The 15,020-nt window shown below is 40.6% G+C and overlaps 2 protein-coding genes across 2 annotated transcripts; one reads left to right on the forward strand and one right to left on the reverse strand.

Moving 5' to 3' along the window:
* Nucleotides 1–196: 196 nt before the first annotated feature.
* Nucleotides 197–4,431, reverse strand: abhd8a (abhydrolase domain containing 8a). The gene is made up of 4 exons (XM_084547461.1): nucleotides 3,269–4,431; nucleotides 2,987–3,157; nucleotides 2,641–2,857; nucleotides 197–2,542 (listed from the first exon to the last, which is right to left on the reverse strand). Exons 1-4 carry the CDS (start codon nucleotides 4,114–4,116, stop codon nucleotides 2,339–2,341), a joined length of 1,440 nt encoding a protein of 479 aa, XP_084403587.1. The 5' UTR covers nucleotides 4,117–4,431; the 3' UTR covers nucleotides 197–2,338.
* Nucleotides 4,432–11,633: 7,202 nt separating this feature from the next.
* On the forward strand, nucleotides 11,634–14,859 carry LOC311489206 (DET1- and DDB1-associated protein 1-like). Its single transcript, XM_084546164.1, has 5 exons — nucleotides 11,634–11,954; nucleotides 12,211–12,291; nucleotides 12,688–12,739; nucleotides 12,887–12,948; nucleotides 13,062–14,859. The coding sequence occupies exons 1-5, from the start codon at nucleotides 11,946–11,948 to the stop codon at nucleotides 13,164–13,166; spliced, it is 309 nt and encodes a 102-aa protein (XP_084402290.1). The 5' UTR covers nucleotides 11,634–11,945; the 3' UTR covers nucleotides 13,167–14,859.
* The last annotated feature ends 161 nt before the right edge of the window (nucleotides 14,860–15,020 follow it).

Raw genomic sequence — 15,020 nt, forward strand, 5'->3', positions numbered from 1 at the left:
TATGAACTCTAATTTTTTTCAGATTTAAATACGGTAGAAATCACAACGTAATCTGTTTAAAATTTAATTTTAGTGACTCTTGCACTGATAGGAGCAGATAATAAAAGTTGGACTATAGAGGATAGGGATTAATACAATCTATCTATCTATCTATCTATCTATCTATCTATCTATCTATCTCCTACCTGTGTGTGTGTGTGTGTGTGTGTGTGTGTGTGTGTGTACATGTGTGTGTCATTGTTGCTATCTTCCATTTTCTACTTTGTGATGAATTCTTAAGTTAGTGCATCCAGCACTCTCTGAAGAAAAACAGTCTGCAAGCAAACAAACCAGCACAAACACCTTTCAGCTGTGAACATCTGTTTTATTTCATGCCAGGAAAGGCACATTCATACACCGAATCCAACTGTTTCCATAGGCTATATAATGTTATATGCATCTACATTCAGGCAGTGCATATATTATGAGTCCCATGAATAAATGCAAGAATAACATTAACACATTTTGTTAGCCACAAAAAGATATAGCACATATGAGCACTGACGAGTTGTATATGCACACTTAGCATATAGGAGTAGGAAGTACATGTGCACCCTGTAGTCCATACAGTTTTACTGACCTTTTACACCAAAGGAGACATACAGTACATTGCATCAGCAGCACTTGTTGGTTTTTGGAAAGTCCATAGAGAATATATAACGTTTAAGAGCCGTCAGCCGTCTCAGGTCTGGTTATTTCCACTTTATCTCTCCCTATCCAGTTGCATAAAAGCAAGTCATGTCGTTTCAAAATGCATATTTAACAGACCAGCATGGCGAGCATAAATGTCCCCCTTACTTTGTCCTTCGGCTGACTCGCATTTGATTTTAAGCACTGGATATCCAGTTTCAAACCAAACAATTCCCCCCTTCCACCACTCAAAACAGTAAATTATCCAGTCAACAGATAAGCACTGCCAGGGAGCATATCAGACTGTGCTTTTTTACTCGCACCTTACTGTCCCACTATGAGACAAAGCAACACCCATGAATGAATGTTTTGCAGCTGTTCTTTCACGCTGACACAAAGAGATAAACAGGATGGACCGGATTAGTAGAGGAACACACTCTTGTTTGTATTTATCAGCTTGAGACGCGACAGCTTAAAGCGGTCAATACAACAACAATTTGTTCTGGCAGTTGCTGTTATTTCGGAATAAATAAAAATAAATAATACACACTGAGAGGAACACTTAAGAGGAGGGGTCTGGGAATGTTTCTATTTGACAATATATTGCAGCTATCTGAAACAACCCTCATATCTTTTCATATTCTGAACTCATGCAGGGCCTCAGTACTTTGTATCCTTAGGATAATATATTGTATTGAAGGATCAAGAAGGTAAACCGATTTTGGCAACCAGTTCTCATTAATCTCTTATTACTGAATGTTATTTAATTTCCATGCAACTATGAACTGATGAGCTGGTTACATTGTGCTTAACACTGACACATAGCTTTTTTGAATTAGGTTTTATATTAGAGTTCAGTATATGAAAAATAAATTGCTGTCATTTTTAAATCTAGTAACCGATTTTAGTTTAGATGTGCCTGTGAGTCTTCATCTTTGAGATGGTGTAATACGCTGAATAGTTAATGAGGTTAATAGGTGACCAGATTGCAAGTGATTGCAATGATTTTTCTTTTTTGTTTCTCCTTCAGTATAATTGTATGTACGCGTGTGATGCAGTTATTTATTAATATTTTGCATGTACATATATTTAATGTCTTAACCCATTTCCCACCAGCATCCAGTCCGTATCTGATATTAAACCCTTATTATCAAGACGTGAACTTTGTTCAAAGCTGTCCGTGACCGCCAGTCACTGGCAAATCAGATCTCTGAATCCTCAGTTTATTATGTAGCATCTTAGCCGGTTTCCCAACGAAAAATGGACTCAACCATAAGCTCACCATTTTAGAAGGGTAGAACAGAAGCTCTGCAGCACTTCACAGAATATTTAAGATAAACGCGAGGAAAATCCAACACCATTTCATGGATTTTATGCCTTTTGCATTGTGTAGTAGTTACTTTGTCACCACATACATTTTTGCAAACACGGTGCGATGGATCACAAACCGGTATCAAAAAGCGAAGAAGAAACTGGCTGTGTATTTGCATCCATTCCTCTGAACACATGTTCTTTCCTGCTTTATCTTGAAGCACCAGTGGTCGTCCACATCCTTAAGATGTGGCCCTGTTTATAACAGCCCTCAGCCCGGGAGCCTTAAGAAGACATGCCACCTGCCGAAAAAGGCCTTCTGCTTGGTTCTGTGGAAAGCTCTAAGACTCCTTGTTGGTTATTTGTCCACAGACTTATTGATTCTCAGTGTGTGAAGAGTGTCACTGACAGCAACTGTGTCTGTCTTGCTGCTGTCTTTTCTAGACATGTCAGGCTCCCATAGAAAGAACTCGTGGAGGAGGGTGTTGACGGTGTCAGGACACTCCATCATGACCATGTGACTTCCTTCCTCAATGACTTTTAGGAATGCAAACAGGAGGATCTAGAAACAGAAACAAAAAGGAAAGAATATTACAATTAATATTACAAAAAAAATCACTTAAAAAAATATAACAGACCATAGGTGAAGTCGTTCTATACCTCTGCCATGCGCTGGTCCTCATCCATGGGCACAAACTTGTCACACATGCCGTGAACCAGAAGGATAGGCACAGTGAGCTCTGCATGGTAGACCTCATCCCCCTCAGGCCAGTACTGACCACTCATCATGGCTCGCAGGACAAATGGAGACACATTAAAGGCATTGCCCTGCTTCAACAGCTGCTTTTCTTTGGCACCCTGACGGGCAAATCCAGCTCTAAAGGTAAGAAACAGAGAGGACAGTTTACTGGCTGGCTCAAATGTTTTGAAATTCCATTTATCTTCTATCAGACAATGCATTACAGTGCGTGTCACTCTTTTTACATCATACAAATGCATTTCTTACTTGAGGAAGCTCCAGGCCAGACAAGGTGACAGACAGTGAAGGACGCAAGATGGCAGCTGGAAGATGGAGCAGAGGCTGGGCTCCAGAGCTGTTGGCCCCCCTCCATTTATCATCACCACCTTATGGACCAGATCTGGATATTCATGTGCCAGGAAGGTGCAAAATGACACTCTGGAAAAGATATAATGGAATGGGTAGAGCATGTTAAAATCAGGTTGGTCAAAGTAACTTTGATCGTCACCGGTCGAATAGCACTTAGACATCTCATAAATCCTCACTCACCCATACGAGTGGCCAATGAGAATGTTGCGTTTGCGAGCATATCTCTTAAAGATGGCGCGAAGGTCCTCCGCCAGGGCATAAAAGGTATACGCTGCTGCAATCTGTGGGGCAGTGCTGGCTCCATGCCCTGCAAGGTCCGGCGCAATGACCTCATAGCCCAGCCGAGAGAAGAAGTCCAGCTGGCTGCCCCAAATGTCCAGAGAGCCTCCCACTCCATGCACGAAGAACAGCGCTACATCCGAGTGTGTCCCTTTACAGCTTGAGATCACCCTCTTTGAGTCAATTAGGACCGTGCGCTTGGGCTTGCGGCGGCGGCGGCGAGGAGGCGGTGCAGGTTTCTGTTCTCCAGTAGGAGGAGGGACTGGAGGAGAGACAGGGTTAGGGTCTGGAGAAGAGGGCATTTCCTTGTAGTCTGCCAGTTCAACCTCTACAGTGCTACAGGGCTCCAAATCCCCATCCTGACACTGCAGGATTTCAGAGTGCAAAACATCCCCGAGATTCTCAATCACCAACTGGCCGTTGCGGTACACTGTAATCTTCCTCTTGCAGTGGACGCTGCTGCCAGCATCACTGCGATCATTAGGATACCCTAGAGAGCTGTCATCCTCATGGTCAGCATCCGTCTTCTCCTTTTCTTCAACCTGCTTTTCGGTTTCTATGGGCTGACGCTCAGGGATGATATGCCGTACTCGCAGTACTCTCCCAGGTTTTACCTCCACAAACTCGAAACCATCAGAGGGTTCTGACGACTCCAGAGGCAAAACCAGACTGGCAGCCTTCCCAGTCAGACAGCACAGTATTCCCTCTGTGATACTGGTCAGCATGGCGCTTCCCTGCATAAACAACATCACACAGATAAAAAGGGATCATCACAAGAGTGCTTTATTTGAAAGCAAATATAAAACAGATGTGTGTGGACACTATAGGGGTTATCTTATTTTTCACCACTCATTTATTTTTCTTCTCATAGTTTCAAACATATTACGCAGTAAAAATGGGTTCAGTCGCAGTGTTTGCCAATGTGAGCTGCTCAACTAACAGTAAGTGGGCCCAGCTTGATTCCTGCATAATTGGACCCAAGCTGTTTCCTAGCAACAGAGTTACAATGAAATGGTTTTCTTTATCATTTCATCAGTTCACAGCCAGTGTTGAGTGAAACACAACAGGAACAAGGATGCGTTCAGCTTAATACCAGGCATATTAGTTCCAATAGCTGCTGTACAGCTCTACTAACACACTCACCTGTGTGACACAGCAGCTCAACATTCAGAGAGCCCACCTTCTTAAGCAAACGCCACGAAAACAATACTGGTTGCGCACAAGAGCTTCAATGTCATTAAAGACTGACCAGTCACAATCCAGCTTAAATGTTTGCTATTAATAACTCTTCCTTTTCACGTGGTCAGAGTCAGGACATTTATAAATAGAAAACACCGGTCATAAGGCATGACTGTGTCCATGTCTGCAAGCTGTACATGTTGTGACAGTAAGACAGCACATTTCCACACTGTATTTTTTTCAGTGTTTCCAGTGGAGATGAGAGAAAAATAGAATGTTCCTGCTCCGATCTAGTCGCAGTGCAGTGCAAACACAGCGTTATTAGTTTTCACTTTTGACACCAACACAGGCTGGTTATCTCCAGGAAACAGAGCGCAGACTGTCACATCTAGAGTATATAGCAATGCTTTATTGTTTCCTGGTTAAAGAGACAGTGAAACTGAGCACAGATGCACATTACAGCCTACAGGCCAGACACTACTGCGCACTATATTTTATGTAACATGTAGTTTATATCATGCAACTATGCAACTATTCATGTTCATTGATTGTCCCTGTGGATGGGTGGATTCCCTGTTTGACAGTAAAACTCTTCTCTATCATTAAGTCAAATGAGGTGTATATACCGAAACAAATCTGTTCTTCTAATCTCCTCAAATGCAAATTTACATTCTTCGGGTACCTATCATTCAAATACTGTCACTGTGCATTTGGTTAAAAACAAAGTAAACGATGTTAAGGAGCACAGCTAAGGTAAATTACTGAAAAAGACTTGCACAGGAGGGCTCACGTGTGCATGCATCTGTGTGCGTGTGCACATTGTTGTTGGTAGCAGGATGGTCTGAAGGTCAGTGCATCAAGTGTTATCTAGTTACAGCATGGACCCAAGTCAGTGCTAGCTGACATGTGTTTCCACAAACATCGAAACGGAGCATCAACACAAGAAGCAAGAGAACACAACAGCCTGCAGAACGGAGGCTATCTATCTATCTATCTATCTATCTATCTATCTATCTATCTGTCTGTCTATCTCAGTAATATGAACCAGACAGGGATGGGTGGAGAGCAGGTGTACTGGTTTTTGAAATCCATAATCAAACAGACTGAAGGCTACTCAGCCATGTTTGTGTTTTTGTCTGCATTGCAGAATATATAGGTTGACATGTCTGCCAAGTCTTCTAGTAACACACATTTGGTACACTGTGTGCAGCTGTATCTCCACAAGGACTTACAGTACGGCGCAGTCTGACATGGGCTTCACGTGAAATGCGTATTTTACCAAACTGAGAATATTATAGCCTACTTTCTGCCAATTGCGTAAATGTCAAGGGGTCTAGCTGGTTTTTCATGCACGTGACTTCAAAACATCAAGACACAAACCGCAATACAGGCTGTATATTTTATTTAACTTGCATACGGCTTTATGCTCGCATATTTTATATATATATACATATATATTTATAGAAATAGGAACATATTTGCAAGTGTGCAATTAACTGCGTTGCATAACAACATCGTTTTTTAAAACTGTATTTTTGCAAAAGATCTAAATCTGTGTCTGTCTTTTGCGCTATAGTGCGTATATTATTGATAATGTATTATTTTTGCGCTGTCACAGGACAAACACATGCAATCACCGTGCAGCCCTTTATTGACGCTGATGACAATATGCAGCACAGTAAACAACATCTAACTAGACGATATAATGCAATAAAAATCGACTCCTTACCGGCAGGATTACTGGTGATAGGGGTGATGATGAAACCTGCACCAGAAGACAGACAGTCAAGGGCCGAAGATACTGAACTGAGAAAAACGTAGCATTTGGCGCAACAATTTGTCTACGCTAGAGATGCTGCAAAAGAGTAAAAGCTGCCGATTAGCCTCATTACACTGCCGTTGCAGGACACAGAGGGGCTTGAGCTGGAGATAAAGCGTGCATGCGTAAAAGTGTGCCAATTGCGTTTGAATAAGATACCCATTACGATAACAAACAAATGTGTTTTTGTCCTTACAGCATCCACTGCGCATCCAGGCCAAACCCTACCCAGCCCTACTGCCCTTGAATCCGCAGCAGCCACAGTAAAACTTCGGGCATTTTCTCCGCTGAGTGGCAGCGAGGAGGGCGAATAGAAGACAGCTCAGACCGGGAGGAGGCCAATGGGAGACGCGCGTTTCCTTGTTGCTAAGGCTGGCAGAGAAGCAAAACGCGTGCGTGCCTGTCCGTGCCTGCGGCCAGAGAGAGTGACACAAACATGAAATGATGGTCCAGCTAATCATCTGGACAGGCTGAGACATGACCGTGATCAGACATGCATGTGTGACCCCATTTCAAATTTGGATTTTAGACCATCTCAACAGCATCACTGACACATGGACGCGCGTTGTTGCAGCTGCGGCTCCTCTCAAGGGAAAAGTGACCTTTGGTTTTTAATCCAATAGATGAAGAAGTGTTGCCCCCCTCTGTTAGAACCCTCATCAGCTCACTGGAGCTGCTGGTTCTGCCTAGTGCCAGTCACTGAACAGCCTACATGACGTTCATGGGGTGGACAGTCTAGGAGCCAACTTTCGGTTACTGTTTAGCAGTCTGATGAGAAATACCAGCATTATAAAATCAGTTGGGCCAATTAACATGTCAACATGAAAGGACTATTTTATTATTGGCAATCAAACAGCTTTCAAATGTAGCTCAATCTTGCATTGTTTTAATAGTAGAGGAGCAGCTGCATCGACTGATCATCAAATGACAACCATCATTCCAAAACAGGAGGCTTCATATTCTAACGCCTCACGTTCACATAGTCTCCATACTGACATTCAAATGTCTGAACTACAAGTACTGACACAGATATCTGCAGATTGCCCAGACTTACCTATCTTGTCAACATGCACATCATTTAAATCCTCATAATATAAATAATGTGTCCAAACTATTGTGTGCATCTCAGTGCAGAGGTAGGAGATGGTATATTATATTACATTATAGTATATAGTAACATTTGTCAAAAATCAAAGAACAATTGAACACTTTGCTGTTTGTAAGGATTTTGATGGATAGAAAAATGACAGTTCCAACAGACACAGCAGACACTCAGGCAGCTATTTTCATTTTGAATGGTTAAACAACTGAAGCATACTGTGCAGTAATTACACACTGCTTAAAGTACTATGCAAATACTGTATGTGCAATAGCATTCCATTTGGCCTGCTTGTTATTGCTGGTAGTGCCGTGGCTTATTTATACCGTTAATGGAACTGAACCATCATTAATACTATGACAGGTCAATGCACTTACTTGCCAAAACATTAGCTACACTAGTGAATATGAATGCTTTCTAATATAAGAGTCCTGCACTAAATTCCCCTTCATCACTGTTATCATGTTCAGTTCATGTTGAAACGGACTAATCAATATGTTCCTGTTTTACTGTTTGCAGGAGAGTTCCTAATGGCACTGTCAGTGTTAAATTAAGCAGGTTCCATTCAGACTCCGTTTGTAAAGCATCAGTGAGTCATAGCTTTCTCAAAATGCTCAATATGCTTGGGGTGTTAAAGTAGAAAGCCGGTGATTCAGCTGTACGATCATTTTGGAGGATGCAGTCTGTGGTGCTGTTAAACTGGATTGAATCAAACACTAAAGTGTTTCTGTTATATAGCCGAGCCCACTGACTAAAATGGGGTTGTCAAAATAATAGAAAAAAATATATAGTACAACCATAGCCACCAGAATTAAAACTAAGTTAAATCAACAGCTCTCAGTTATTTTGAATACATGATAAATATCATAACCTTCATGAAGCCAAGATTTAGTGCAGGATTCTTATATTAGAATACATTTCACTAATTTACCTAATGAACTGGCAGGTGAATGTGTGTCTGAAAAGGTCTATAATGTACAGAAGTGCATTACTGCCACTTCAGAAAAAAATGGATAAGTTTCACATTTTATCGATAAGTACAACCGGATAGGTTTCATGTTATAACGTGATAACTTGCTATCACGTTATAACTTATAATGGTGGATAAGTTGGTCTCAGGTGGAGATGGACTCCAAGTTCTGTGACATCACAATGGCCCATTACACAGACACACCACACTGTTTGGATTCCTTAGAAAATGTTAAGTATAGTGTTGAAAGCCCTGTTGTTAAAGAAATAAAATGATTTGGTATTGGTAAAGGAAAACTACACCAACACACACTTGCACATTTTGAAACACGGTACCATGATAAAGAACTTATCTCATTGTTATATCCTATTCTTTAGTGAGTCCATTATAAAGGCATACATTTAAGTTATCTGTTGCCCCTCAGTGGTTTCAGACTCTGAGCCTGGAGCCTTTGCATCTATACAACTTGACAAAACTTAAGTCTGACAGCAAGTAATCACGTTATTACATGAAACATATCACGTAACGAACCTCTCCGGAAGTGTTTTCCATCAGGTAGATCAAATACTTCAGCTTCCGATTCAGATTCAGAAAACATTATTATTAACATATTTAAGGCACAAGTGAGCAGCATGACGTGTAAGTACAAGACACTTTTAAGGAACAAAAAATAGAACAATACAAAGAATACACAAAATAGAAAAAAAGTATGCTATAAATGTATTAACTATCCAAAACTGTCCAGGATGTAAACATGACTGTAAGAGTATAGTGAATAAAGTGCAAATGTAAACATGAATTACAGGGATTATATATTTACATGTTATTGCAGAAGTAATAAATATAATAAAAAAATAAATAAATCATCCCAACATGTGTCTTTTTAGGTTGTTTAGCGTCTGACAGATGACATAATTTAACCTTTAATCCTAAACCAGTCGTTAATCTTGGCATTAAACATTTTTTTCTTGGTGAAAGCGCCACTCAGGGACCAATGTCAGGGACACAATAAATGAGTCCTCCAGCAAGAAGCATTTCAATTGGCTGAAGTCTGAACCAATGACTTTGCTTCTTATAGGGAGGCTGGCCGCTGAGCTGTGTGACATTCACTGTTCGCATGTCAACTGTATGTCGTTAAATATCTCAAAATGAATATTATACTGTCGTCTTTTTCCAGACTTGGTGGAATAACACGTAGTAGGTAAGAGAGTTCAGGTATTTGAATGTCAGACACACAGGACGGATAACCCTGGGTTAGCTAACACCGTGAAGCTATCTTAGCATTACGTTAGCAGCATGGCTAGTTATCAATGCAGGTAGGATGGCTACATTGTGATGAGTGGAAATAACATGATTTTGGCTAATGGCAGCGAATTAACGCAACGGGAATATGCAGATAATGTAAACAACAGTGCTGATTTACATGTGCAGGAGGTATTAGCTGATAGCTAGCAGAGTGATCCCTACACTACTCGATCACATATTATCTGTCCCTGTTCAAACCTCAGGGAAAGAAGCACAAGGTTTACAGAAACTAATGCTAAGACCAACTTGTAAGGGATCAACAATGTTCACAATAAAACCAAATCTATTTAAGCATAATTTATATTACTGTACATTGTTGTAATTTAAAGTTTACTTTCAATGTTTGTGTGCATATTTCTCGTGTTTATGAAGGACTACAAGATTTTTCATATAGATAGTCTTAATTTGGGTGTACTCACAGCAGTGTGTTGGCATAATGTTGACATGACATTTGTTTGTTGCATCTGAAATTGTGCTCTTTCTATAGCATTGCTACGGGGAACCTTCCAGTAAGTGGCACCACTCACCTTAGGTCATTCAGCAACTGGATGGTGCCCAGAGCTGCTGAAAGACCTGGGATTTCCAGATCGCCATGCGTGCTTTCTTCACAAGCTGAGGGTTCGGGAGTGTTCCAGCAGCTTCCCTGGCAATACCAGCAGGTACGGACCAGGAAAAGAGGCAATGAGTATCAGCCCAAGAACATAAAACGCAAAAGAACCCACGGCTGGATCAAGAGGCTCAGCACACAAGGAGGCATCGAAGTGATTCTACGTCGCATGTTAAAGGGACGGAAATCGCTGTCACACTGAACGTTCCTGTTGGGAAAACAAGACTTTCAAGAAACAGACATTGGTTCAGAAATGTTGGAGGTCCTCAGTGTGTAGCAAAGAACTTGTGCATTGGGTTAATGGTGATACTGGGTGTGGTTTGGGTTTGGCAGGCCCAGACTATTAATACTGAGGGGAGAAAGAAAAGTGGCCTTTGGCAGATGAGATGCATTTTGTCTTGAGCAGAAATGAGGCCTGGTAGTTTCACCCACCCACCATAAAGTTTTAATCCAAATCATTAAATGTCAGCAGATGTATGTGTTTCATCAGTGTGAAATCATTTATTTCAAAAATAAAATTTCTCTAATGAAAGGATTTTGCAGTATCAGTGCGGTTGTTCTTAAATGCAATCACCAGTAAAAGAAATTACAAGACTTTCAATGAAAAATCCCAGAGAGAGTTTGTGGACAAACAAATAATGCCCACTACCATTTGTGATTACTTTGTCACACAGTGTAGAGAGAAGGTCTATGTGGTTATGATTTATATTAGGAAGGTCAACATAAAGATCCACCTGCAGCCTTTCATTTATAATCCAAGAAAATGTTAGAAAAAAATGAAAAGTTTTGACTAAAATTGAGATTATTATGCAGAAACAGTAACACAGCAGTTCGGTGGTTCAGCATGAGTTAAAAGTAATCTTTAATATTTTCATTCATATAACTGCTCTGTTTCCACATCCTAATAACCTTGTGTAATTAATTTCTGCTCTGCATGGAAAACAAATTTTAGGATTAATGTTGGATAAAATACACTAGTGAACAGCTAAATCGTTAATTACTTTTATATAGAGGTGTCAAGTCTGCACGTAACTTCTGCTCATGTCCCCACTGATAACAGTGACAACGACAGTAGAGAATCCAAAGTACCTACTTTATGGACACAGTAGAAGGTCCGAGCGTTGTTTTCACGAGGCTTCACGCTACAACCCGCCTCACGTTGGGGGGAATTGGTCGGTTACGTAAACCTGTTGTAGCCAATCAGCGTCCTGCCCTTGCCATCTCTCCAAGCGCCTACAGTCCTTCAACCAATCAGAAACGCGAGATATACGAAGGTAACCGCCCCCAGACAGACAAACAACAAAAATGGAGTTGTGAAGTAGTAGCAAGTTAGCCACCGAGAGGACGCTCACCTTCGAAATTTCTGCGTAATTACAAGAGTGGTTATTTATCCGGTTGATTAGAGAGACGTGATGTGATCATATCGCACGTCGTTCGCATTTTGTAGCAGCGTCAAGAGGCCGTCGAGCCGATAAACAAGCCGGTATCTTGGCTGCGACAACAAGGCTTATTAGCTAGCTAGCAGAAACAGTAGCATCTGCTCGTTTCACGGTGCTTAGCTACCGGTAGTTAACGAAAAGGAGCGTGACTCGGACAGAAATGGAGAAGGTAGGTTCATAACGGGTTCTTTGTTGATTCCTTTAATTAAAGTTTCAAGTTAAATAGCTGTTGTTGTTTTTTTTTAGCTTGTTTTATTAGTGCTCTCTGTCACTTAATACCACATTACTAACGCGTTATCAAGATGAACCTAATGGGTAGGGCTTGTTTATACTGGCTGCTCATGCCATGTGTTTACTTTACCAGCCGGGGCGTTATTACGTGTGTTGCAACAATAGCTGTTCTTATTTTACTGTTTCGTTCACAGGTAGAGTTCCTGAAGGGGCTGCCCGTGTACAACAAAAACAACTTCAGCAGGTTCCATTCAGACTCCGTGTGTAAAGCATCAGTAAGTCATAGCTGTCTTTTCTCAAAATGCTCAAGATGCTTTGTGTCTTAAACTAAGAGGTACTACAAACAGAAGCCTCCTTGTCTAAAAAGCATCAGAGGTGGTAATTCAACGTTGTGATCATTCTGGAGCATGTAGTTTGTGTGCTGTTAAACTGGATTGAATGAAACAACAAAGAAACGTGTCAGTACAAATAATACAGTTTAATAGTACTACAAACCACAGCCTCAAACAGCTCGCTCAGTTTTTAAACAAGTGGTGAATACCATAACCTTCATGAAGCTGAGATTTAGTTCAATTAGAAATGATATATTAGATTTATATTAGAAAGCATTCGCTAGTGTACCTAATGAACTGGCAACTGAGTGTGATGATTTGTTTTCTATACTGTCTTAGAACCGCAGACCCTCGGTGTATCTGCCAACTCGAGAATATCCATCAGAGCAGAGTAAGTAGAGTATAATCTAGTTAAATAATATGTTATTAATCGGTGTGGGAACTTTGATTGACGTTGAGGATTTAAGTTACATTCTTACGTTTGTGCCCCTTACCTTTGTGTTTTTTAATGATTCAATCAGCCTTTGTTTCTCTTCAGTCATAGTCACAGAGAAGACAAACATCCTACTGCGATATCTTCATCAACAGTGCGACAAAAAGGTAATTTTAAAGACGGCTCACCCAATGGAGGAGAAAGTTGATGCCTATAAGTAGAAATCTTAAACGTTGTGGTTCCTTGTTTGATAAAGTGTCTTTCTTTCTTACTACATCAGAATGCAACTAAAAAGCGAGAACAAGAACAAGCAGAGGGGGAGAACACGGCGCCACCGCGGAAAATCGCCAGAACAGACCGCAGGGAGCAGAATGATGATGCATAAATTGCTGTGCTATCAATGTATGCCCAGTAGAGACTGACCGACTAAAACAAAAATGCACACATCGATGTGGGATTTATGTTTCCAGAACCTGGCACTGAAGCACGCACGATTCGATAGATTTTAGACCACAGCTGTCACGCTGGTCTTAAGGTTTGCATTTCACTCCAGATTTCCTCCTTAACCAAAAACCTTTTACTCTCAGTTTAACTACTGATTTCACAGCGTTTCCTTTCCTTCCAAGAAACCACATCTCTGCCTCAGAGTTTTTAGTATTTGTGGTCTTGAAAACTCCGTATGTCTACCTCCTTATTCCGCAGTCCCTTTGGATTACATTCACAGTTTTCTTTTAAGACGGATAGGGCCACTGCTCCTCTGCTCCCATTTAAGAGTTTACATTCGCAGTAATTCAGACAGTCTCCGAGATATGCATGTTCTGTGGCATGATTTGGGGCTCTTGCTCCATCCATTTTTTAGTTTTAACTGAGGTAATGACAGTGGTCTGTTAAATGTTCTTCTTATGTGATTTCTGTCACAGTGACGCTGCATTGTATTTGTGGCTTAGACTGAATTATCGATTCAGGGTTTGTTAGGGGCTGTGTTACAGAAAAAGACACGAGTGCCCATAGAGATGTTTGTTTTCTCCTGATGAATAATGATTTCTTGCCTTAAAAAGAAGTGAGTGTTTCCACTGTGTCTCTGAAAGCCCCCGGGTTTACATAGTTGTTTCAGGAAGATGAATTACTGTTGAGTTGAATGGATGTTCGCCGAAGCCAACACTCACACTAGAGGATGCAAATTCAAATTTTTTTTTTTTTTACAGAGAGACCTGCAGATTCTGTAGCCATATTCTCAGTTCAATGCTCAGTACAGAATACCATAAGCAGTGATTGTGTTTTTGTAGTGGCAATGTTAGCACAATATTTTATAGAACAGGTATGTGTACATTTACACTTTAGTACTAATGTACTAATGTGCAGGCTACACTTAAGGACGGCTGTCAGTCCTTGCTATAAATTTGCCATTCAAATTTGCCTAAGCAGGTCGGCCATCTGGATCATACTGAGGGAATGTGTGTTTGGATTAACAAGCTTTTGACAACAGAGCTGAGTACACACAGTGTGTTTGCTGCATGTAAAGCGTGAAGCTCTTTATAACGCTCCACATATCTTGTATATTTGTACAGTGTGCATATTGTGATTGTCCTGACCTTTTCATCAGGTAACAAGACAAAGATTCTGCTCTTGTCTTTCCCAAGTGAGCCATATTGTTTAGCCAACTTTTCTTGTAATGCTGGAGGGATACTACTCTGTGTCTGATCAAAGGATTTTCACTTAATTTGCTGAAGCCTGAATATTTGCACCTTTACAAAATATAACCTGCTGTTGTATTTGCCCCAGATGAAAGTTGAGTCAATTATTGTGCATTTGTCACAAATTGTAAGTTTCCATTTATGTGTTCAGCATATGTTCACACTGGCTCCTTATCCAAGTTGAAACAAGGAAAACACACACTGTAAACTTCTCAAATGTGACTTTAAAACAGAGACATCAAGTGTTTTTTTTCCTGGCTCTTCAGAGAAGAGTGTGCAATTTCTACTTTTGTCATATGATTAGTTCTGATGAAGTTTGGACTGTGTTTATTTTGAGTTTATTGTATAAATGTGGTTTGTCCCTGTATACATTCAACTGTAACATACAGTAAAGATAATAACTCATAGTAAACTACAACATTTTGTTTGGCTGATTGTCAAGAAAATTCCCCCTTCCCATATTGTTTTTTATGTATGTATTTGCAAATAAGTATATTAGATCATAATTTGGAATTACATTTTTAATCCAGGAAACATATCGCCCC

The sequence above is a fragment of the Chelon labrosus genome, assembly GCF_963514085.1.
Source record: "Chelon labrosus genome assembly, chromosome: 6".
In the NCBI taxonomy this organism is placed as follows: domain Eukaryota; kingdom Metazoa; phylum Chordata; class Actinopteri; order Mugiliformes; family Mugilidae; genus Chelon; species Chelon labrosus.

Excerpts from the sequence above, each read along its gene's own strand:
- abhd8a (XM_084547461.1), bottom strand. The coding sequence starts at position 4,116 with ATGTTGTTTATGCAGGGAAGCGCCATGCTGACCAGTATCACAGAGGGA. Across the intron at positions 3,158-3,268 it reads CTCATTGGCCACTCGTATGG|AGTGTCATTTTGCACCTTCC; the intron begins GTGAGTGAGGAT and ends TATCTTTTCCAG. Across the intron at positions 2,858-2,986 it reads CTGGCCTGGAGCTTCCTCAA|AGCTGGATTTGCCCGTCAGG; the intron begins GTAAGAAATGCA and ends TCTTACCTTTAG.
- LOC311489206 (XM_084546164.1), top strand. Across the intron at positions 12,292-12,687 it reads ACTCCGTGTGTAAAGCATCA|AACCGCAGACCCTCGGTGTA; the intron begins GTAAGTCATAGC and ends ATACTGTCTTAG. Across the intron at positions 12,949-13,061 it reads ATCAACAGTGCGACAAAAAG|AATGCAACTAAAAAGCGAGA; the intron begins GTAATTTTAAAG and ends TTACTACATCAG.